General features: G+C 46.5%; 1 protein-coding gene across 6 annotated transcripts in view; it reads left to right on the top strand.

Moving 5' to 3' along the window:
* The window catches only part of DOT1L (DOT1 like histone lysine methyltransferase), a 54089-nt gene that overhangs the window by 19702 nt on the left and 9242 nt on the right, over positions 1–25145 (top strand). For all 6 annotated transcript variants that reach the window (XM_031604312.2, XM_090125994.1, XM_090125993.1 and 3 more), the window contains exons 6-22: positions 2103–2197; positions 4524–4586; positions 10395–10450; positions 12187–12266; positions 13053–13121; positions 14547–14653; positions 15306–15347; positions 16525–16608; positions 17227–17461; positions 17797–17910; positions 18831–18922; positions 21163–21264; positions 21711–21848; positions 22215–22340; positions 23110–23588; positions 24066–24189; positions 24992–25138. In XM_031604312.2, coding sequence (XP_031460172.1) covers positions 2103–2197; positions 4524–4586; positions 10395–10450; positions 12187–12266; positions 13053–13121; positions 14547–14653; positions 15306–15347; positions 16525–16608; positions 17227–17461; positions 17797–17910; positions 18831–18922; positions 21163–21264; positions 21711–21848; positions 22215–22340; positions 23110–23588; positions 24066–24189; positions 24992–25138 — 2153 coding nt within the window. The remainder of the gene's footprint in view (positions 1–2102; positions 2198–4523; positions 4587–10394; positions 10451–12186; positions 12267–13052; positions 13122–14546; positions 14654–15305; positions 15348–16524; positions 16609–17226; positions 17462–17796; positions 17911–18830; positions 18923–21162; positions 21265–21710; positions 21849–22214; positions 22341–23109; positions 23589–24065; positions 24190–24991; positions 25139–25145) is intronic.

The raw sequence follows: 25145 nt of genomic DNA, 5'->3' as shown, positions 1-25145 counted from the left end.
TGACTGATATCCAACTGAGACCTGCAGAAAGGCATCAGGTCCAACAAACTATTTTCCTTCTGGAAAAAAACAACAACAACAAAAAAGGCCATAGATACTGGTGGCTGTTTGTTCAGGAGGGCTGAAGAAGGTGGTATCTGAAGTCTTGCAGTGCTGCTGATGGTGGAACAAGAAGTGTGTGGTCAAGCTGAAGCGCTTGGTGCTCATACCATGAGATGTGGGATTTCTGCTGGCCTTCCTGCTTGCCTTCTCCCCACTTTTCCCCCGGGGGCTGACCAACCACGTAGAAATCCACAGTGTAAAGAGTCACATAGGAAAGGATTGGTTTAAAGTCTTTGGCTTCCAAGGTTTGGAACACTGCAACAATTGGAAACAGAACGTTGTTCCTGAGTTTGTACTGAAGGAGTAAACTTGAGAAAACTGTAATCAGTGCAGTACTGAGAGTAGCATAAATGAAAGCATATTTTTTCCTACCAGCAATGGGAATGACCTCCCTACAGCTGCATGCACACAGCAGGGGCTGCACCCCCAGGTGCTGTGGCCACTCCTGTGCCAATTGCAGGAGGAATTTATGTAGCTGTGCATCACCATTAGGCTGATGGCAATTGCAGCACAGAAAGAAGGGCCAAAGAAAGGCAAGGTTAATAACTCGTTATGCTGCATTGTGATTTCTGTCATAACAGTGTGTTTGTGGCTTCCCCTTGGTCTTTGTCCTCCTTCAGGATTAAGAAACAGGGAAACAGTTCTCCTTCAGACCGTGTTCTTCTCCCACCCCACGGAAATCTGCACATCTGTATTTGCATGTGTATAAAATTTGTGTGTGTGTGAAATGGGAATTTGGGGAGGGAGGAAAGGAGGAAAAAAAAAAAAAAAGAAAGAGTCAACCAACAAAACACCCTGACAGCAGCAGAGCTCTCACTGTGCCAGCAGTGTTCTGGTGGCGAGGGCTTAAAGGCAGCAGTTCCACCCCTTCAATTAGCAGCACTGCTTCCTGCCAGCAGCCCAGCGATGTGCACACAGCAGTGTGGCTCTGCACACAGCAGTGTGGCTCTGTGCAGATGGGGGATATGCTCAGGTTTGCTCTCGTTTCCCATGTGGTCACCTGCAGGGTGATGAAGCACGTTGGTGCGATGGAAACGCGTGCTGCGTCAGACATAGGCAGGATGCATTCCAACTGAGTGCTTCAGCAGATGGGGAATGGCATTGCTTTAGCACCTGCAGAATGGGGGTCACTTGTAAAGGCAGAAATCAAAGTGCTGTTTTCCCTTTTTTTCCTTAAGCTGGGATGGAGGGAAGGGCATGCACTGCTCAGGTGGGTGTAGGAACAGCTCGGTGCTGCTGCAGCTTGCCGTGCAGGCAGAACGGGGATGGGAAGTTCATGCATTTTTCAGTGCTGGTCTGGCATTGAAATTCTTTTTGATTGTTGAACCTGGTCATGTGTTCTAACGCAGCACTCTGCATTAGCCTATAGGAAAATAAGCTTGTGTTGTTCTCAGACATGGTGCTGCATTTCAGGTGAAAGCTTGTGCCCATAGTGCTGGGCAAACAGGTTGGTCTTCAGTGACATCTTAGGAATGTGACCAACATCCTTCTGGGCTGAGGTGGGAATTGTCTGAGGGTTTGTGCTGCTGATATGTACTGAAATACAGTCTGAAATCTAAGTTTGATGAAATGCTAATGAAACTGGTGTAAATTCAGCTCTTGGTGAACCTTTGTTAGATGGTGAACACGAGCCATCTTTAACAGCAGTAGCCATTAACGTTTATCAATGCAAGCATTGCTGTGTTGTGGCCTTATGCTGTTATCCTAAAAGCACTGAAAAATGGAAGCATCAAAACTCTAACAGCACATTTCTTTTTTCTTCTGTAAGAGAAGTTAAATTGCAGTGCACACTCCTTCTCCAGGATGCAAATTCCTTTTACAGGAAGGTGGGTTCTTAGCATTTAACAAACCTTGTAGGAAAATGGGGCTCATTTCAGCCACGCACGATTTGAATTGCAGAATAGATGGAACTCGTGGGACTTTCTGCACGTTTCCCATTAATGACTCTTTGCTTTCCTCTCTTGGAACCCTCTCTCAAGTTTGTTTTCTCTCTCCTGCAGGTGTGGGTCAGGTGGTGCTTCAAGTGGCTGCAGCCACAAACTGCAAACATCACTATGGTGTGGAGAAAGCTGACATTCCAGCCAAATACGCTGAGGTCAGTGGCTTGCAGTGAGCAGTGTGCATGCTTTTGTTTCTCAGGTTAAGCCCTGGAGTGCAGCATGCCTGGGGGGAGTGTTTGTCCTTTCCTTGTGCCTGCTGTGAGAGCTCAGTGTGTTTCTAACCATAGTGATGTAGGACTTATTCAAGGGGAAATGCAATAGGCTTCACCTGCACTCATGGGTGTGAAAAGGCCCTCGTGCAGGGGGCTGTCAAAACCAAAGCACTATAAGCAAATCTGGGAAGGAACTGACTCAACAAACAGTTCTTAAGAGGTTTTAAAGCTGTCTTTCTGCCTAAGGCACTGTTACCCCTTTTTGGTGTCCCATAGCTGGAGTTTAGCTTGGTTATTAAGCTGGAATAGGCTGACCAACAAGGCTTGTGAGTGCCTTGTCTGGTTGGCAACTGTGCAGCCAGAGGAAATCTTACACCAGAGCCATCATGTAGGCAAGCAGGCAGTTTTCTTCCAACTTCTTTAATTCACTGCCAATGGGGACACAAAGATAATCAATTCCAAGGCGATCCTGGGAGGCAGATGAGCTACAAGCAGGCAATCAAGGTTAGTCATGCCTTACCATACAAAGTTTACTTTCTGCAGCAGACCGAACAGAAACGTACCCCTCCGTGTTGTTAAAATAAGCTGACTCAGTCTGTGCAGGCCAGAAAATTATGCCTTACGAAGGAAAAACAAATCCTTGATCCTCCTTTTAAGCGGTGTGGGCAAAAATGCGTAAACACAGTGGTGAGGAGGATCAGACAACGATCTAAAAATCCATTTTGTTTCTCCTCTTGTGACCCAGTGGAAATTTCCAACTGGAGCATCGTGCATTCCCTCTGTGTGAGCCTTCTGGTTGCACAGCAGAGTCACTATCTGAATTTAATAGTGAGCTTAGTGTAGAGATGAATGTTAAAGAGGGAACGTTAGGTTCTCACTTGCACTAATACCCCTTCCCATCACTGTGCAAACATAAGGCCTTAATGATAATGGTTAGCAAACAAAAAACCTAAACAAACACAAAAGAAAACACCACCCAGAAATTAAATATTAGTATTAACTTGTGGGCTGCCTTCTGTTGCAGAAGAGCACCAATATTTCATAGGCTTATGGGATGAACAAATTGTACAGCACTGTTCTGCTGATTGCAGATTGAACAGCTGAGCAGCTGCTGCCTGCATGCTCTGAGGAGCAGTTCTCCTCCCCAGCTCTGATAGACACTTGTGGAAGAGATTGGATTAAGTTTCTAGTTCAGATTGACTGTGGCAGCACATCTCTGGCTGCTTTGGTAAGGAAAGGATGCAGATGGCTTTGAATTACCTTCAGCCAAATAGGAAGAGTCTCTTGGATTTGATTTAGTGAAGCTGCCCTTGAAAAATAAAAGTTCAAAATATGTCCAGCACGTGAAAATACTTCTGGTTTTGGTGTCTTGTCCCACAAAGCTTAGGGGAGCTCAAGAAACAAAGAGTTTCAGCACACATCTGTTGCACACACTGTTGCACAGATGGATATCTGCACATCTCAGATGTTGGTAGAGTCAGAGCACTCTCCTGTATTTCCTTTCATTGCTGCCACCAAATTTGGGCCCTTCATTTGTGGAATCAAATTCTGGAATACAGGAGGTTTTTTCAGTCTTCATTCAGACACCTGAGTTTAATTTTCATACCTGGTGTATAGGTGGACCCTCACTGCCAATATAGAGTAAGCCATCTTGGCATGCTTTTTTTTTTTAAAATTTTTTGTTAATTTTTCCTATATTTGGGCAATAGAAGACTGGTGCCAGCTGTATGTCTGGGTCATACAGCCTTCCATCTCTGCAACCCCAGTCTGGTGTTTAAATGCAGCTGGAAGCACTCCTTGTTGCTCTGGCAAATTGGTGCTCCCTCCACTCACTGTTGCAGTTGCTCTGCATGTTACTTTCTGCTGCTTCACCCCAGCTGACCCATCTAAGCTTTGCTATCTGGGCTTAGATTGGATGCATTCAGTGCCTCCTACTCTGTGGGATTATGCACCACAACACAGCAGCTACTTAAGGTTGTGCCATTTTTAGTGGTAAGCAGCGTCAGCTCAGATTGCATTGCTTATAACATGTAATTTTGCTGAAAAGGGTGGGGGAGAGAAGAAAATGCCAGCTTTGTCCTGATCCTGGTGCAAATCGTTTTGTTGAGAAGTGGCAGTGAATGTCTGCCTTGTATCCCTTGAGTATTAATAGGGAAAAAAATGGTGGGGAGGGGGTTATTGAGCACTGTCAGAGCTTATCTGCTTTCACTGATGTCTCGCTGCACCAAGATGTCCTAACAGGTGGTTTTGTGTCTCTTCCCTCTTCTAGACGATGGACAGAGAGTTCAGAAAGTGGATGAAATGGTATGGGAAAAAACATGCAGAATACACAGTGAGTGCAATTCAGCTGAAAAGCCTTGTGGTCCGTGCTGATGTACAGAATTTGCAAAGCCCTCTTCAGCCCTTCAGCAGCAAAGCAGCAGTATGAGTCGTGCCTGCTTACCAGCTTTTCTTTGATCCTGAGGATGATGCTCTCTGAGATATCCTCCCTGTGGCCTCTTTCTCTCATTTATTATTTGGCGTGGTGTTATGGAAGTGCTCTCAGGGCTTTTCAGAAGTTGTTGGATGGTTTATCCTTCCAGCACTCTGCTGGTTGTGGTGCCACATGTCTTCTCTTTGTGGTAATCCCTTCTTTTCCCCTCACCTTCCTCATGTGATGTGGACATGGCAGCCCCTGCTCAGGTGTCTGAGCCCTCCTGCAAGAAACAGAGGCTGAAGCTTTATGTTCTGCAGGCAGGTGACAGTGTGATCAGTGGGGTTGGTGCTGCAGGGTTTGAAGTTCTGCATGAAGAGCAGCACTGAGATGAAGGCAGAGGATCTCAGGACTGGTAACAGAGTAGATGTGTCTAGGTGGAGCTGCAGGTGGGTGTGTGGGCTCAGAAGAATGGCAAGCAGTTAGCTGTCCCTCAGAAAGGTGGATGAGATGCTCCATGCATGGAACCTAGGAGCAAATGGGGCATCACAGGCACCTGTCTGTCTTGGGTTGGGGGCATGTGATCCAGAAGCTTTCCACTTCTGAGATGTCTTTTTCACTCCAGAATAACAGTTCTAAGCAGTGCAGATCCACAGGCTGCTTGGTGTCATTCCCACCCCTTTTCTTCTTCTTTCCTTCTTGTCATTAAGAAGCTACTCTCCAGCTAATCACTTGCCTGTGGGGAAATCTCTGTAGTCACAGCATAACAGCAGCCCACTGGGAGCTCTGAAAATACAGTGTTGGTGCTTCTCTGCCTCTTCCCCATGTTCAGGAAAGAGGATGGATGGGTCAGGGCTGGTCCCTTGTTGCCCAGAGACATAAGGGTATTCTTCTTGCTCAGAGGCTGCACATTTTTGGGGAACAACTTCTCCTTTTTTCCTTTCAACAGAGCCATTGCTGTGTTTCTGCAGTGGTTTGAACCACACAACACTCCTCATTTCAGCAGAGTGGGATCAAATGAAATGGCAAATCATTGCAGCAAGCCAATCTCAATCTTCCGGGGCTCTGCTGCAGTCCTGAGCCCTTTCTATGGGATTTGCCAAGAGATGAAGGATGCTCTCCCACTAGGAATTAGGCTGAGAAGGTGACAAGTGCCACCTCTGTGCACTTTCTCCCTGAAGTGCCTTGGCTGGGTAGCATGGGCCCCTCCAGCAGCATGCTGGGCTTGCTGTGGGACTGCTTTGTAGCAGGATTGATATTGAGCTGCTAACTCTTTCCTGCTGTGGAAACACTGTGAATGCTTCGCTCTTCGTGAAGTGGCCATATGGCATTTTTCCATTGTGTCACCCAGCTGGCATTACATGAAAGGAGCTGTTACTGAAGATACTCTGCTTATGAGCTGTGCAATTTAAAGAATAGGAGAGGAACTTGGAATAAATATTGGAAGCATATTGATTGCCTTAGGCAGCAAGCATTTCCATATTGCTCATTCCAAGCGACGGAATCCAGTGCTATATGGAAACAAAGCTCCTCAGTTTTTGCTAGATTTTCTAACTTTGTTTTCTGAAAAAGTGTTCAGAATAAAATTTCTCTTTCTGTTGGTTGTGCATTCTGCTTTTCTGGAAAGCGAGGTCCCAAAATTCCATCTGCTGGAGATGGAATAAACATGGGTTGAAGCATGGGTCTGCAATCAGCTGAGCTTCACCTGAGGGTTCTGCCCTGATGTTTTAGGCAGTCATGAGAGCTTCCATTGCATTTTGTCCACAATGGTAAACAAGTGGTAGAAGAAAATCTCTTTGGCAGTGGGTGATCATTGCAGCTCCCCAGCAGGAATGTCTATTCTGGAGTGGGGGAAAGATTGCTCAGCATCTGCTGACATGGGGCATCTCCTACCTCCAGCTCCTGTGGGTCATCCTGTCTCATAAACCTGTTCCTAAATGAGCTGAGTTTCATTTTAAGTGACAGGCTGCTCAGTCTCATGGTTCTAACTAACTGGGGAAAGAAAATCATTGTAGTAACTTTCAGGTAGGATTCCTTCTTAGCATTTTATATTCATCTGAAGTGTTTCAATTTGCTTTAAATATTTGCATCCTTGTGCCTTTATCGTTCAGTTTCAGTTGCTCCTCTGCTTTCCTGATGTCTGATTCTCAACCAGTGAGGGTTAATGAACACTCTTTGCTGTTCCCCTCTGTTGTACTGAGAGGGAATCCATTATAGCTCCATGCATTATGCCAGGGTGTCCCATTTCCTCTCAGCTCCCCTTATCTGCTCATTTCTCTCCCCACTGCACTCAGAAGTTTCCAAGATCAGCTTCTCCCCATTCTTTTAAAGCAAACTGTTATACAAAGGGAACTGGAGATTTTTCTGAGGTCATCAGGTCTGGAAAATTTAGAGGGCCCGTCTTGGGGAATCTCTGCATGTGTGCAGCCATCACATTAAAAAGCAGTGTTGCAGTTAAGAGATGGATGGGTTTTCATGGTTTCTGGCTGTAAATATCCTCATGTGGATCCAACATCAGAGCCATCACCAGGCACGTGGGGCACAGCCATGCAGCAGGAAGTCATCTTCCCTTGAAGTAACATTTGGTGCCCCTGTGCTGCTTTGCTGAGGCCGTTCATCAGAGCAGGACAAGGAGGTCACTGAATCACAGAGTGGCTCAGCTTGGAGGGACCTTACAGATCATCCATTCCACCTGCTGCCATCGGCTGCCCAGTGCCCCATCCAGCCTGGTCTCCATTCTGAGCTTCAGCACTGATTTGTGCAGGAGGAGCATCGCTGCTCCGTGCCTGATTCCAGCTGCTGGCTGGGGCAGTAACTGGCATCACTGTGCATAAAAATCCCATTGCTCAACAGTGAGGAGGAGGCAGGAGAGCTGCATGTCCCAGATATTTTTGAGTGCCCTATTTCAGCGGGAAACGCGATGTTTTGGTATTCAAAAGGGCCTCCAAACATCCCCTGTGGCTTTGAAATGATGCCACGTTTCGGAGGTTTGGATCCGTGCCTCCAGTTATTTTTGAAAAGAACAGGAACCTAAAAATATCCGTGTGTACTTTACCAGGCAGAATGGACTGTGTTGGTTTTTTTTGAGCCAAGTGTTTGCATGGAGGCTGCTGGAATGAGGAGAGCTGCGTGCGAATTTATGGCTCTGCTCTGTGCAGGGTGAGAACAAAGCCTTCCTCCGAGCCATCAGAGAACAAGCTGAGTTGGAATGGAGCTCTAGAGGCTGTCTGGTCCCTCTGCTTGCATTGAGAAGGGACGCCCACAGCTCCTCTGGGTGCTCAGAGCCCATCCACTGGCCTTGGGTCCTTGTAGGGATGGGGCACTCATTGCTTGTATGGGCAAACTGTCCCAAGGAAGATGGGCTCAGCCTTCCTGAGCTGCTCTGCTCCATGGGCTGGACACTGCTAAGCCTGTGCTCTCCATAAGCAGAGCTACCCATTGGAAGAACCTGAATATCAACCTGTTCTCCATTCTAAGTTTAGAAGCAGCGCTGGCTGGCAGCTCTCTGAAGCGGATTTCAGCAGCTAATTATCCTTTTAGATAAAGCACATCTCCTGCATTGTCTAATCAGATGAAAATATCTGCATTACAGATGGTCCCTTCCATTCATTATTTACTAAGCAGATTATGTTTCTCGGGGAGAGGAAGAGCACAATGGGGGTTGGGACACTGGTGGGATGAGATTGAGTGCATCCCTGTGCAGGGATCCTTTATGTCAGCATCTCTGCTGCTGCACCCGGGCAGGAGTGGAATTGCTCCCCCCTCGTTGTTTTGCTCTCAGAATTAGTGTTAGCCATGGACTGAGTGTGATTCAGGGGGAATTTCGTCGGGTTCCTGATGTTGGCTCTCCTTAAGCCATCATTTGGCACTGTTGACCCCGTTGCTTCCCAGTACAGCGGGTAAAAAAGAGGGTGGTCAGAAATAGCCCAGCCAGATTGCTTGTATACTCTATTTAGAATGCAGCTGGCTGACCCAGGAATCACTGTCTGCCACCCAGAGGGGAAAAACAAGCAGTTTTCTCCCAACCACAGGGGACCATCTGGTTATTTCAGTACTTCATTTCGCCTGGTGAGATTTTTCCCTCAGCTGTTGGCAAAGTAGGAGCGAGGGTGGCATTGCAGCACCAAAATGGAAGGGTTTGAGCAGTGCTGAGGTTTGTTTGAATTTTAACATGTCTGTATTTTGCAAAAGCGGACGAGAGGAGCATCTTCCATATAGGTTCTGTTGGGTTAAGGAATGGAGATTTTGGCTATGATTGTTCTTTTCCAAGCCACGTAGGTAAGACAGGTGTGTGGTGTAACTGGATCCAAGTAAGTCAGGATCCAAACAAGTTGGATTTCAAGAGCTTCATATGAAGCTTCGTATTTCAAAATGGTTTTGTGTTATTCTGGTACTTTGTTCATTTGCAAGGTTATGGCTTTATCATCACACCTCGTTATTCCTGGAGTGTTTTTCTTAGTCCTCTTGGTCTGTGAAGATGTTAGAAACTGACTGCATTGCGTGGAGGACAACAGTATAGAAGCTGCCTTGCAAAAAGCATTGCTCAATAAGTACAGTTACTTTGCCTGTGCGTTTTCTTCTGCTGCGTCTTGATTACTCAACTGGGATACAAGAGTAAAACAGAATTATCCCTTAAAAGAATCTAGAGATGGTCACAATCTCTAAAAAAGGCATGTAGAGCCCCAGAAGTAACATTTCACTGTATTAGCTGAGAAAAATAACATCCTTTAGAGCTGTTCTGAGGTTGCAGTGAGTGTTTGCTGGAGGTTTTGGCAACGTCTGGCAGCACTTGGCTGGGTTGGATGTCTCTGGGCTCAGTCTCCAACGTGTGCTTTCTTCTTATTACAGCAGGGATATCAAAAACTGCATCACCCCCTGGGCAGGTGTGGTGATATAGGTGGTCCTTCTGCTTTAAAACTATTCCATCCATCTGCTAGGTGGTACAGACTGACTCTGGGTTATTGTAACCCACTGTTTTCAGCTGGTTCAGGCACACTGGGCTCTGTGCAGAGTTCCTGCTCTCTTCCCAAGACCACTCAATGTGTGCTTCTCTTGGCCCCGTGGTGCAGTGCCTCTGCCATCATTTCTGTGGCTGTGGGTGAGGTCAGGCTGTTCTGCTGCAGGGGAAGGCTGTGGGGAAGGCACCCAGCTCTGCTGCTGTGGGTCTCCTGGCTCAGCTGTGGATGCTTGGAGAGAGCTCGATGGTGTGGTGCCACGTGGCTGTCACTCAGCTGGAATTAGAGCTGGCAAGCAAAGTGCTTGTGCCTTTCCAAACAAAGGAGTAGGTGCAGAAGAAAGATGCTCAGCAGTCACCGGTGCTGCTGTGATGTTTGTGAGCTTGTGACACATCCATCATCTTCCTGCCCTTCACAGGGTGTCGTTAATTCATTATATTACTGCTTCTTCTCTCCCTCTCTTACCTTCCTCCTCCAGGCTGCCTTCATCTCGTGGCACCACACAGCAGCACGGCCCTGAGATTCCCTTCTTACATCCAAACACCGTGCAGAAAAGCTGTGGGGGTTCCCCTGTGTTCATCAGGGAGGTGTGCTGGGACACAGAGACCCTTCCCCATTTCCCCCATCAGAGGGTGGGAGCAGAGGGGGGATCCTGCAATGGGGTCACTGGGCTGAGGCTGCAGAAAGGGAAGGGACACACGGAAAGGAGCAGCATTAACTTACTGATCTGTGTGGTTTTTGTGTTTCTTGTCTCTTTTTTTTTATCTTTAAGCTGGAAAGAGGTGACTTCCTCTCAGAAGAATGGAGAGAGAGAATTGCAAACACAAGGTACAGTGCAGCCATTGAATGAATGCTGCTTTATGAACTGAGTGCTTGGGAGGCTGTATGATGGAAATTGGGAGGCTGGCCAGCTTCTCTATAGAATTTCCGTAGCAAATACCAAAAGCTGATCTGCCAGCCCTTGCATTGGCCTCTTCAGATCCTGTTTTCTGTTGAGAGGAATGGCTTTAAATGCATGTGCTGGGATACATACCCAGGGGTGTATCCAAGATAAATTCTAGTTGTACAACTCAGAAGAGACCACTGCTTGTTTCTCCTTTCCTTCTCACTTGTCTCAGGGGTCACCTTGGCTGTGGGTTCCTGCAGCCAGGCTCAATTCCCATGTTAAAAAATAATACAGCAAAAGAGCAAATGAATCAATTCCAGCTCAAATTGGGGATTCATTCAAACTCATTATCTCAAACATTTCTTCCTGTGGAGATCTGTGGAGGGTTGCATCCATCACAGTGCTCTGAGTGTGCTCCATCACAGAGTACCTCCACCAAACTTCAGGAGCTGCCATTGACGTGTGGGCAGCACTCAGTGCTGCAGGTCCCTGCCTGGGGCTGCAGAGCTCTGCAGGGGCTGTTGTGCCAGAATGAGCACTAAGAAACACACGAGGCCACTTCTCCTTTTCCCTTTTCTTTCCTGGATGTTTTCTGGTCCCATTAATGTACCTGGCTATGCTGCAAGGCCTCTTTTCTGGCACGTGTTGGGAAGGAGCAGGAAGAAACCCCCACGAGCCTCACTTGCCAGGCAGGGCTTCCCAAATTTCCATCAGCAAGGAGCAACAAGCCTTTTACTTTATTTCTTTATTTTTTTTTTTAGTACATACTTCTTTCCTTCTTTTTTTTAATCTGTGGTTTTTAATAACTTTGGCTGCTGCTCACAGACACATTGTCCTTACTGAGCACGTCTCATGCATAGAGGCACGAGGAGGGGAGTTTGCAAGCAGCCGTCTTGCAAAGGAATCAGTTCTTTGTGCTGCACTGCACGCAGTGTGTACGTGCAGGGTGCTGGTAGGGAGCAGCACAAAGACATGTGGACACAGCCCCAGAAATGATGTTTTCTTTTCTTTTTGGATCTGTCATGTGTTCTGCTTCTTTCCCAGACCACAATACCTACGTGCAAGTGCTGCGTTCCCATGTGAGCACTGCTTTCAGGATCACCCCCCCCTCCATTGCATTTCCTACCCCAGGCTGAGGTGCAGCTCTTCAGTTGGGATTAGGGTGAAGTGCAGGGTTTAGGGCAGTGAAAACACTGGGAGGTGCAAACCTTTCCTCCTAGGGCCAGAAGAGCAGCTGTGATCTTCTGCTGTTGTGCTTTAAATGTGAGCAAGTAATGGGATGAGCCATGCATGTGTGAGGATTGTTTCCTGTGTGTGGTGAGTGTGGTCTCAGTCGTCATGTTGATGTTTGCTCTCACCATGGGAGAGGAGTGAAAATATTTTGCACATTGTCTCTGCATTGAAACTTGCTGATGTAATGAATAAGACACGGTGCAAAGCCAGCTGTGTGCTGGGAGGAGCTGTCAGAGCAGGCTGCCCTCACTCCTCGTCTTAAATGTAATGATTTGGGCAGTGCTGTGGGTTATGGACTGCTTCGTGTGGCAGTGCCAGGAGCAAACTCTTTGTTCTTTGGTTTCACAGGGGCTTGAATGCTTAGAGCTGGCGTGGGGATGGTGGTGTGGGTGTGCTTGGTGCCAGACACCCATCCCCATTTATTAACTCCACCGTTATCTTGCAGTGTTATTTTTGTGAATAATTTTGCCTTTGGTCCTGAGGTGGATCACCAACTGAAGGAGCGATTTGCCAACATGAAGGAAGGTAACCAATCCAACTCCCCACCTTTTCCCATGGGTTTCCCACCAGCCGTGGTGGTAACTGCCAGGTTGGTGGCTTTCCTTCTGAGCTGTACAGAGAAGTGGCTGCACCGTGGTGGGGGCTTCTCCAGCTCTATACTTCTGTACAAACACAAACCAGAAATCCGTGTGATCACTTAAAATGCCATGATGGCTTCTGGGTTGGAGAGGATCTCAAGGAGCCTCCAGCTAGGTGATCTCTTGGGAATGGCTCTGCAGAGCTTTTAGGGCAGGAGGAGCCCTGCTAACCTGCTCTGGGGTTCCCACGTTGGAACACTTAGTGGTGGGGACACCCAACTGTGGGCACTGCAGAGCTTCCCACCTCTGGGGCTGTGTGCAGCTTCCCTCGTTGCATGCTGAATTCAATTAGTGGGTTCTCCCATTTAAAACTGTCACATTGGGTACTGGGTGTTAACTAATGAGTGTTAAAATGGGGACGCAGTCACAGGTGATGCTCCACAAGGAGCAGCCCTGATGTCACCCAAGGTGCTCTGGTGGCTTCTTCTTCCCTTGTAACCACTTGGATAAGTCACAGTTTTGGTTGGTTATGGCAGAAGATAGAAGAATAAGAAATTCTGGGGGGAAAAAAAAGCAAACCAGGTGTGGAATAAACAGAGGAGTGGTGGCTTCCATAGGACAACTCTGTGCCAAAGTAAATAATGCATATTTTGGGCTCTGCGAGGTTGTGCTTAATAACTGGTCCTTTCTAAAGGAAACTGGAAACTGATTTGCTTTTTTCTCTCTTTTCCAGGTGGGAGAATTGTGTCCTCAAAACCTTTTGCACCTCTGAATTTCAGAATTAACAGTCGAAACTTGAGTGGTACGATTGCCCTTTTTATTGCTGTTGTTCACATTAAGCTGTAGTCCTCACACAAACACATCTTTTGTTGCTCTTCATTAAGAGTTGTTAAGAACAAAAGTTGTGTTGTGTTGTTGTAGCACACACAGCAAAGGGAAATGCCTTTTAAATCACTCAAACAAAAAGCAGACAGGATTTTTGTCTGATCCCAGCAGTTGTGGTGTAAGAAGCACTGATGCTGACGTGCTCAGCTGCTGAGTGCTTTGACCTCAGTGCTGCAAACAGATCGAACAGCCCCATCCACACCCCATTGCTGTCTCTGTTTTACTGCCAGCAACGTTTGTTGTTTTTTTTTTTTTCTTTCTTTCCATCTGAACACAGCAGACGTGACATTTGCCAATGTTATCCTCTGCAAGTGTGTGAACTGCAGTTGGATGAGGTTTGGGGGTTGCTCACACGCTGGCTGTGCTGTTGGTTTTGCTTCTGACCTTCTTTCAGTTTTTATTGTTGAAAGCTCTGGAAGCAGTGGGATGATCCAAGTTGCAATGTGCACGTACTGTGTCCAGAGCAAAACACTCCTTGGGTTTAAAAAGCACTTCGTTCCCCTCCTTGTGCAGCATGGCAAAGTAACATCCTGAGCTGCAAAGCTCTGGCTGTGTTTTCTTTTTGGCAACTGCTTTTGGTTAACTGCTTTTCAAGAACAGCCATTTGCAGAATGCCATTAAGGTGCTGGACTGAAATAGTGCCATTGTGAGTTATTTTTACTGAATTGCTGTGTCTGGAGCACTGGGCAGACAAAACTGCTGTTTTCTTTCTTGATGCTGTTTTCCATGGCATCCAGAGCTGCATTAACCATTAAATGCTGGCTGCTGACTGCCTCAGCTCCCTCTGTGCTGGGTTTGGCAGACTGTGGTTATTAAAAATAGCAGAGAGGAGGCAAAGTGGCCAGTGTGCTTTTTAATTCCCCTGTAAAAGCTCTGATCATAGCTACCAGTTGGTCCCCACCTTCCACAGCACTGCAGTTCTGTGTATACCAGCTGCTGTGTCATGCTGGTACTGAAGTGATGGAAAAATAGCTGATGGAGCTTTGGCTGGGAGAGGATTGGTGCCCCAGCGCCTGGCTGCTGCTTTGCCTTCAAGGATGAGCAGTGAAATAGTTTAAAAAACACAGTGGAAAGCATAAGGCTTGAAGAAAGAGGCAGCCTCCATGCTCAGTGGTTATGGAAACATTCGGGCACGTCCCAGACCTATTAATTCTAGGGAACAAAACAAACATGGGTAAGAAAGCAAATGTCAAACTGATTTGTCCTCAATCCGAGTATAGTGCCATTTACATGGGTTGGATCAATGGTGTTCTGTAAGCAGACACAGGGTAGAGCTTCAGAATTTCCTAAGTTTTCTGCTGGGTGCATGCAGTGAGTGAATAACTTCCCTTTCTTCCTGCAGATATTGGCACTATAATGAGAGTCGTGGAGCTGTCACCACTGAAAGGCTCTGTGTCGTGGACTGGGAAGCCAGTCTCTTACTACCTGCATACTATTGACCGAACCATAGTGAGTATCACTGCAGGCTGGGGCTCTGCCTGCTGCCCCTGCACAGAGCCAGTGTGTCAGCATCACACAGCACTGCAGCACGCTGCTCCTTAGCAATCATCCTCAATTCTCATTGCTCTGTCGGGTCTGTAGGACTGAGCAGAGCTCAGTGGCAGTGCTGATGCATCCACTGTTCTTCTCTTCCATTGGTCTGGTGGTTGGTGACCCTGCACATAACAGGGGGGTTGAACCTAGATGGTCCTTTTCAACCCAGGTCATTCTATGATTTATTAAAGAAAACAAAAACAACTCTGTAGAAGCACCAACTTATCAGTGTTTCTTGCTGTAGGAGAGTAAGATATTTTCTAAGCCTGCTTCAGTTTGACAGTGCTTTTGGGAGAGGATATGCCATAGTGTGGGTAAATATTTGGGTGAAGTGAAGGAGCTTTGCTGCACATAACCTTCTGCTGAGTGCAGGTAGGTCTCACAAAGCTTCAAACTGAGGATGGGCTGTGGGAAAGCTGATAGAGCCTTGTTGGGTTTGGCTTACGTCCTGCCCGTGTCCTTTACTGCTGGAGAAGCAGACAGAATTTCTGCATTTATCTTAAATTAATGTTTATCCTTATGTGATCTTCAGTCTTGACTTACAAAATTATCATCTTTGTGTTTGCAGCTTGAAAACTATTTTTCTAGTCTCAAAAATCCAAAACTCAGGGTAAGTCTCAGCTGTTTTCTGTAGAAAATTCAGAGTAATGGGGAAGCCAGCAGGAGGGTCTTGGTCACTTCTTCAGGGTGTACAGAATGGGTAGAAAATTAAATCTTCTTGCTAAGTAAGGAACGGTGTGCACAGAGCTAATTGAAGTGAAGCATCACACACCATCAAGCCCTAATACAATCACATTCATGAGCTCTATAATGGCTAATTAATGGGGAGCCTCCAGGTGTTCTTCACTTGCCCTGGAGACCTACAGAGAGCTATTTGTTCATTAAAGCACCAAAGTTTTAAGGAGGAGATGATAGTTTGTGTCTTTCCCAGTGCTCCACTGCATGGAAATGAGGAGTGCTCTGAGCTGCTGCTGTTGGGACTTCCATTGGGAACACAGAAATGTGTTGGCAGTCATTGTGATCTGTGCTGTCACACGTGGAATTAAAGTGCCAAAGGATTTTTGGGATTCTGTTGGGCTGAAACATCTGATGGCAGTGATGTTCCCAGTGATGGGATAAAACAAGGTGGTGAAGCTAAAAACTTTAGGAGAATGTAGGTTTACTTAGCAAGGCCTGCAAGCAGACTGGTTAGCTTTGGGATTGGGTTATTCCAGACTGTTCAAGCTTGGGAGGAGAAAAGATCTCTGAGAGTTGAGAGGCAAAAAGAAACTGAAAATCAGGTGGCATCCATGTGCTGTAGAACAACCTTGTTTTTAAAGGGGAGGATGCCTCAATCTGCCATTTTTATTATATTATTATAATAAATAAATATTATAGAGTCTGGGTGATACATTGCTCAGATTGCAGAAGGTGTCTGAATCTTTATGCAAGTTTAACCTCACCTGGAAGGTACCAGAAAGAGCAGAGTGAAATTCCTTGTCTGTAGTGATGCTGAGAAGTTGCTGCTGTGCAGACCTGGTTAAGGTTGAGTTGGGTGATGATTAATGGTGTTGACACTTCAAATCACATGAGATTATTTTTGTGGTGATGTAGTGGTACACGAAATGTTGGATGTGTGGGTAAAGTGCTTACTAAGGACCTTTGACTGTAGTGAGTGGTCTGGGAAGGTGGGGTGGAGTGAGGGAAGAGTTTGGAAGAGTTTGGCCAAGTGAGGAAAGACAGGGATCTGTGTTAGAAAGGGAGGAACACGGGAACAAATCATTGACTCTTTTAAAATGTTTGTTCAGGAGGAACAAGAGGCAGCTAGACGTCGTCAACAGCGAGAAAACAAGAGCAACACAACTACTCCAACAAAGGTTCAAGAAAACAAGGTGACTGTCCTGCAGGGGAAATGCATTCAGTGTGTAAACTGCTATCAGTGTGGCTGAGGACAGGGCTGAGTGACACTTGGGGATTGCCCTGATAATTCTGGGGGAAAAAAAAGCATTGCCACATGAATGGCAGAGCTGGTTGAGTACCTGGTTGAACCTTCAGTGCTGCTTGGAGAGCTCTTCCTCGAGACTTGCTCAGGGTTGCTGAGCATCTTTGGCAACGTTTCCTCTCTCGTTCAGTTGTATGATTCTGTTTGAAATGCAGTGTCTGTGCACAAATGTGTGAAGTATGGAATCTATTCTGACTTTCATGTAAGTCAGTTGAAGACTATACAGGACTTGTATTGACCTGTGTAGTCAACAGGAGAACAACCAGCTCTTCTTAGACAAGAGTTAAACTTCTCTTCCTGTAATGAGTGTGCCCAGAAAGGAATTAGCACAACTTCTGGGCTGCTGGGGACAGCTCTGGTTCCAAGCAAGCTGAGTTCATTGGCAACTTACTGAACAGTTGACTTCCATGAATATGTTAAACAAAGTTATTAATGCTGGCTTAAAAGAAATGCTGCTTGTGTAGGTAGCAATAACCAAAGGGCTTTCTGCTTTTAAAAAATCCCTTAGGATTCTGGTGCTGAAGAAGAAAAAGCTGGGGCAAATGCTGTTAAAAAGCCATCTCCCTCTAAAGCACGGAAGAAGAAACTGAGCAAAAAAGGAAGGAAAATGGCAGGCAGGAAGCGAGGGCGTCCCAAGAAAATGAACACTGCAAATACAGAGCGCAAGACCAAGAAGAACCAAACTGCACTAGAACTTCTGCATGCTCAAACTGTGTCACAGACATCTTCATCCTCTCCTCAGGGTGAGTTCAGAGAAGCCTGTCCCTCTGTGTGAGCGTAAATAATGGATGCACTGAGGTCAGTCTTCCTTTAGTTTGGTTTGTGCCATACCTCCTCCCTTATCACCAAAGCAGAGTGGAGGTATGCCTCTGTGAGGCTGTAGATGCTTGGCCAGGAGCTGGAGCTGCCCTGTTTCACTGCTGTATTCTAAGCTCACACTGCAGTTGCCCTTCCAAGCAATTGGTTGTGGTGTGTCTGTCCAGCAAAGTTACCAAATCTCACTGCAGGTGAATGCTTTGGAATGGTAAAGTTTCTGTGCCCTTCCCAACTGAGAGGCTGCCTGTGTTTTTCCCTTCAGATGCATACAAGTCACCTCATAGTCCATATTACCAACTACCTCCTAAAGTGCAACGGCATTCATCCAACCAGCTGCTGGTGACACCCACCCCACCTGCACTACAGAAGCTGCTAGGTAAGGCTGTGGCATCACTGTTTGTGAAGGAGACCTTTGCTTTGGGGTTTCTAAACATACAGGGCTGTAAATAGACAAGACACTGTGGAAGAGGAGGAAGAAGAGAGGGGGTCATCTTGCTGCTGAAGTTGCTGTCTTGATCTGTGTTTGGTTTTGATTTTGTTTCAGCTTGGCACAAAAGGGAAGAAATTGGGGTTTAGCAGGAATCCAAAATAGCTTTCAGTGCAAATAGCTCATCAGAAACAACTTTAGTTTAAATAAAACCATTCTCTTAAATGACAGCAGCACTCTGTTTTCCCTGTAAAATGCACAGCAAAGTCAAACAAAAATGAGATGCTGTCTGAATTTGACACTTGTCTGGAGGAAACCTTGATGCAAAAGTCTTTGCAGAGCCCATTGCGTGCTCGGGTTGCCTGTGGTTGCAGCAGAATGGCTGCAGTGGTGTGGTTGGAGCTGTGATGTAATGTCCCAGGAGGGCTGAGGAGGAGGAAGGTGTGTTGCATCATAGAAGTAAAAGAAGGGTGAGGATTACTGCAAGTAATCTTTGGAGAAAGTGCAAAGGTTTGGGCTTTCATAGCTGGTCTTCTGTTGTTTCTGCTGCCACTGTATGAAAAGCAAACTCCTCTTTCATCATGCAAGCACACCATTAGCACCCACTGTCTTTCTCTGAGCTTCAAGGTAGAGTGCACTTCTCATAATTTCCATTGGGTTACCTATGAAAAGCAGCTGATGGAACCAGAGTTCAGCTTGCATTCAGGGGACTGTTTTCAGCATGCTTTACATTGATCCTTAATGGCTTGGTCTGAGTGGGAGTCCAAACAAAAAGCCAGCGAGTGCAGGGCCTGGGGGGCAGGGGAGCAAATGGACCAAAACAGGAGCTTTCTTTGCTTAAAATACATAATTTCCTTATTTCCTTGCAGACTCTTTTAAGATCCAGTACATGCAGTTCATGGCATACATGAAAACTCCTCAATATAAAGCAAGTCTGCAACAGTTGCTGGAGCAGGAGAAGGTGGGTGTCTATTTATAATGCTTCTAAACAAAATTTCTGGGCTACCAGATACCTGGAAACAATGTTGTGTGCATCTGAACAGCAGTACAGCACAGGATGATGGCAGAGACTCAGCCAGAGTTCTAATCAGGATGAATGCATAGGGATTTAATTGCTGGCTTCATCAGTCTTTGCATTCTTGAATATCCTGTCTGCAAACTGGGAAGATGCATTGCCTGCAGTGCACCTGGCCAGGGAAAGCATGCCTCAGTTCTTCTGTTTTTCCCTCTTTTTTGATATTCAAAGCTGTGTGCACACATGCAGGAAGTTTCCCATGCAGGAAGCTCCTGGTTTTTGACATCTTACTCTTTTCCCACTGTAAAAGCCTCAACGAATCCTGAGTGCTTGGGCATCAGAATGGTTCATTAAACATGTGACAAACTGAAGCGTGGGGTCAGAGATAAATACACCTGTCTCCTAGCTAAAGGATGCTCTGTTTGATCTCTTAATAATGGCAATATGTTAAGATTACACGGGTGGGAAAAGTTTAAATTCATGGTATTGTGCACATGGATATACAGACCAAGAGCTGCTGCTGCCCAGTGCTGCGTTTTGCTGTGCTGTAGAGCTGTTCCTCCAGCAGAGGGAGGAGACTTACTGCTGAAACAGCCTTTCTTCTATTGCTTCACCTCAGTCAATGAATAATTTAAGTGCTTTCTGAATTAATCCCGATGATTATGGGATCTTCCATAATGGGAACTCTTTTTCCAAATGAGAAAGGCCAACTTGTGCTGCCCCATTCACTGCTGGCGATGAGTTGGTGCTGCTGTGCTCTTCGTGCAGATGGATTTTTCCCTATGGTTGTTGCAGTTTATTTTTCAGCTTTTTCCTGAAGCAGCCTATTTCCCTTCTTGTTCTGTACTTGTCAGAAAAGTCACCATAAATTTAACTCACCTCCTTGCCCAGAAAACAGAATGAGAAGCGTTAGTGTGCAGGTACGGTGCTGTACTCTGGAAACAGAACTGAAGTGGGGAAAAGTAATGGGCTCACGTTGGTGTCTGACAGCTGCTTTGTACTTTGACATGGAAATGGGAAATTCAGTGTGAAAAGATGTTTTTAATGGGGTTGCTGCACTCCATTAAAGCACTCAGAGCTCCGTGTTGAGAGCACAGCTAGGTAAACTTCCCAGCAGCAGAACTCAGGGTGAAGCACTGCTGTGTGCTGTTTAATAACTCCCTCTAACACGAGGGTTTTTACAGTACAAGAGAAACCTTTTGTGAATACAATTTGAAAATAAACAAGTTGTGTGAGCTGCTGGTTCACCGAGTACCCTTAGATGGAGCTGTCAGCTCCTTGGCTGTCTGGCAAGGCTGAAGGAGACAGCTGGTGCTGAGAGCAGAGCAGCTATATCAGCAGCATGGGGGGGAGGTCAGGTTAGCACTGCAGCCACTCAGCTGCCTGCAGGGCCCGGGGTTTTCTTGCATGCATTGGATCTGAATGGACTGCTTGGAAGATCACGACACTTTGTGCCCTTCTCCTCCTCTTTCTTGGGAGTCACAGCTCAGTTTCTGCACAATTCCTGTTTGGCTTCAACGGCAGAAGTTGGAGAAGAGTGGCAACTTTTTTCTCCCTTTCTATGGGGAGCTGAAAAATGAGGCTCCTTGGGCAGCCCCATCCTTGCACGTTGCTGCCCGCACGTATGTGACCATGAAATGAGTAAGCAAGTATCGAGCTGAGGAATGCAATGGGCAGGAGCTGCTCTGCCTGCACAGGGCTCTGGTGGCTGCAGGCATCGTGTTGTCATCATTGCTCCCAGTGCTTTGCCTGGTTCCTGGCTTTCCTCCCACCTCCCCCACAGCATGTTTCCATTTGCTGAGTATTGTGTAGGAAAACTCTGGGCAGGGGCTCTGGAGATTCAGATTCTGTTCCCTTTTTAGTAACAGATTTCCTGCAGATAATCTGTTCCAGTTCTGCTCTGTAGGATGTGATTATTACTACTTCTTTACAATGCAGTAGGAGGGTAAAAATGAATTAAGACTGTCCTGATTATGTTTTACCATTGAGTGGAAGAAACTACTTCTAAGCTGTTTTCAGCTTCCTTGTATTCAGCAAAGCTGACAAATGCAGCTCACAGAGCTGGGTTTGTTCACAGGTCTCAGATTCACTCCCAGTTTGCTGTGCAGACTAAATGTGAACCTCTTACTGAGCTGAACTGTGCTGCATTGGTGCTAAACGTGTGTTGTGTCTTTTCCCACTTCCAGGAGAAGAATGCACAGCTACTGGGGACGGCACAGCAGTTGTTCACCCACTGCCAGGCACAGAAAGAGGAAATCAAACGTCTTTTTCAGCAGAAGCTCGATGAGGTGACTGTGGTCTGGTGGCAGCGTGTGCTTGTGGTCATCTGCATGCAGATGGGTTGGAGAAAAATGAGGCCAGAGTAGCGTTAGGTCTCAGAGCACCCTCCTTTTTGCTAAATCACGTGGAATCTCTTTCACTCTTTGATTAAGTTTGGTTTGGAAGTGCAGGAGGAAGCGTAGTGGCTCTGTACAAAAATAGTGCTCTGGACTGGCAAGAAATGAAATGCCAATTTCCAGGTTCAATGGCTGAACAGCAGCTCCAAATGAGGTACTTCTGTCCCTTTTCCTCATCCTCTAGTAATAATTAAGTGCCTCAGGGGGTGCTGGGGGGCTGCTGGGAGCTGCAGGTCTCCTCAGCCTTGCTTCTGAATGGGCCATTATCTGGAATTGGTGTTTCAAGGCCTTACTGAGCCATCTCTTTCCTTCTCCCTCCCCCTTCCCCTATGTCCTAGTTGGGAGTGAAGGCTCTGACATACAACGACCTGATTCAGGCTCAGAAGGAAATCTCTGCTCACAATCAGCAGCTGAAAGAACAGACCAAACAGCTGGAGAAGGATAACAGCGAACTCAGGAACCAGAGCCTGCAGCTGGTGCGTACAGAGCTTGTGTCTGAGCAGCAGTGATGCTCTCATTCATCTGAGGGGGAAAGAGCATGAGCTGATATGCTCATAGTTTTCATCTCAGTAACTCAGACTTTAAGGTAGGCAGGGGGATCTGGTTGTGGGTCTGGTGAGTGATAACTCATTTAAGAATGACCCAGGTCACCTCCTTCCATATGACACAAATACTGCAGGGCCCTTTTGTGCCCCTTTGGCTTAAGCTGGGAGGAGTTGTGGGCAGGTTAAGAACCTTCTTGCTGTTACCCTTATTGAGAGGTGAGTGCCTTTCACCTTGTAGCTGGAGCAGTGTGAAATGCTGAGAGCTGTCTTTGATCCTTTTATCTCGTGTCTCTGCAGTTGAAGGCACGCTGCGAAGAGCTGAAGCTAGACTGGTCCACGCTGTCACTGGAGAACTTGCTAAAGGAGAAGCAGGCGCTGAAGAATCAGATTTCTGAGAAACAAAAGCACTGTTTGGAACTGCAGGTACAGAGCAAAACACAACTCCAGGATCACCAACCCAGGGCAGCTCCTGGGCAATGAGAGTGCTTGGCTAAATGTGGTGTTAGGGGGTAAGCTTGGTGGCTGCTTTATCTGGAGATCAGTCTCTGTTGTTAGGAGGGATTTGGTTAACTTGGGGAACAAGGATGTAGATAACTGCTGAAGAAAGTAGATGCTGTGACCTCATTCACTGGTAATGCTATGGAAGAAGGAATTGTGGTGTATCATTAAACATCATTTAAAAGCGTGGCCTAGTGAAAAGAAAGGTCTTGCTTGTCTGCACAGAATGTGGCTTCAAGATAAAGTCTTCTGAAGTCTCATTTCTGGAACGAGGTCCCATAAAATGTCACTGCAGTGAAACGAAATGTGAAAGAATTTCACTTTTTTGTGTAATTCTAAAGCTAATCCAACCCTGTGCAGGACTTGTGTCTGTACAGAGTGTGACTCTGTGACTTCAGCGACTGACACTACTGGGTTATTCTGTATTCTCTCTGTTATATCAGAGACATTTTGTTTTCTTCCAAAATGTGAAATGTGCTTTCTGAGAGTTTCTGAGCCATTCCCCTTCCCTGCACGTCTCGGCTGTGGGCTCAGAGCAGCATATTGAAATCTGTTCCTCAAAGCATGGGTCACCCGTTCTGCATTATTCCCAGAGATGGGGTCACTTGTTCTGCAAGGAACATTGAAGCAGCGCTGCGATGCCTTAGAATTACTATGTGTGATCTTTTATCATTGTCCTCTTCTTTATTTAAAGATCAGCATTGTGGAACTTGAGAAGAGCCAAAGGCAGCAGGAGCTGATGCAGCTGAAATCGTACACGCCGTCGGATGAGTCACTGTCAGTGCAGCTACGGAATAAAACCCATCTGAGCCGTGATGCTGAGGCTGATCATGGCAGGTTCCAGCTGGAGCTCGAGTGCTCCAAGTTTCCTATGCCCCACGTCAATGGCATGAGCCCTGAACTGTCCATGAATGGCCACGCAACTCCCTATGAGATTCACAACACTTTCAGCAGGCCGTCCTCCAAGCAGAACACCCCTCAGTACATGACTTCTCATCTGGACCAAGAAATAGTTCCATGCACCCCAAACCACAGCAGGCAGAAGGCAGACAGGATGGCAAGCCTGTCCTTACCTGACTATACCAGGTTTTCTCCTGCTAAAATAGCACTAAGGAGACACTTGAATCAAGACCATGCAGTCAATGGAAAAGCAACAACGAGTGAGATACAGAGGTGAGAGCCATCATCTCTTGATGGAAGGGTTTAATTAAGTTGATTAAGTTCCTTACTATGAGAGTGGTCAGGTGCTGGAACAGCTGCCCAGAGAGGCTGTGGATGCCCCGTCCATCCCTGGAGGTGTTCAAGGCCAGGTTGGATGGAGCTTTGGGCAGCCTGGGCTGCTGTGAAATGTGGAGGTTGGTGGCCCTGCACGTGGCAGGGGGTTGGAGATTCGTGATCCTTGAAGTCCCTTCCAACCCAAACCATTGTATGATTCTATGATTATTTTTAATAATGGTGGCTTGTTTGGATTGTGGAAAAATACTTTTAAAGGTAGAGTTCTATTTACTTAAAGTTTTTGTCTTAGCAGAACCAGCGGTTGAGCTGCTTGGGTAAACACGGTATTATGGTGCCTTGGGTTTGGTACAGGAATACTTTGCAAAGCAGAATTCGTTAGCTTCGTATTCTGATGATGGCAAATCTCTGTTGCAGAGCTGACCATGTCAAAGAGAATGGCCTTACATATCCAAGCCCCAGTATTTCCAATGGCATCAAGCTGAGTCCTCAGGAAACTCGGCCCTCTTCCCCAGCGGCCTTACCGATTGCAGGAGAGAAGGTAAGAGATCTGCTTTGTGTGAGCATGGAGACTTGACGGCTGGTAGAACAAAGAGAAGGTTTCCAGGCTGGGAGAAGCAGACATATTCTGGTCTGTGGTCAGCTTGGCGTGGAAAAAAACACAGAATGCAGGAATTGTGGTGCAGAAAGTAAGAGGAACTGGCTAGAGGAAGAGAATACGGTGCCTATGTAGGATGTGCTCACCCTTGACTCGCTGGTTTGCATGCCAAATATGCTGGTGATGCAGTAGAGCTGTATTGGTCTGTTGTGTGTCTACTTCAACTTGAAAACCAGATTGCCTTTTGTATTAAAAAAAAACCAAAAACTCAAGCATACAATTGGTCCTGCCATGAATCCTCATGGTGCTCATTTCAGAGCAAGCAGGTGCCCTCCAACAGGAGGTTACCATGGAAATATTTCTGACTGCTGCATCTTCTGTGTTCAGAGGATCTCAGGTTATGAAGTCTGCCTGCTGAGTGCTCTTCACAGAGCTGTGACAAAACTGTGACTGGGGCAGGAGCTTGCCTAAGGCAGCCTTTCCCTTATGCTTAAGGGCAGCAGGAGCCTTAATTTACTTGTTCCTGTGCTGTTGCGTATTTCTGTCCCAGTGTATTGGTGTTGTATGCATGCCCTGGCTTTTCAGAGTGTATATAGTGATGTAGTTATCACTCTTAATTATGTAATCCTTAATGAGGGAAAAGAAAAAAGAACAAAATCTAAACAAGCACATTACCATTAGCTCAGAATGTCTCTTCAGTAACAGCTTGCAGTTGAGAACATTACTTTGTCATTTGCATTTGCAGGTTTTGAGAGAGAGAACCTCTGTGAGTAATGGAGAAACTATCACCAGCCTACCCATCAGTATTCCTCTCAGCACAGTGCAGCCCAATAAGCTCCCTGTTAGCATCCCTCTGGCCAGCGTAGTCCTGCCTAGCCGTGTTGAGAAGGTGGTGAGTA

This window comes from Phasianus colchicus, chromosome 28, assembly GCF_987193195.1.
Source record: "Phasianus colchicus chromosome 28, bPhaCol1.hap1.1, whole genome shotgun sequence".
Lineage (NCBI taxonomy): Eukaryota > Metazoa > Chordata > Aves > Galliformes > Phasianidae > Phasianus > Phasianus colchicus.
This window is presented reverse-complemented; position numbering and strand designations above follow the sequence as displayed.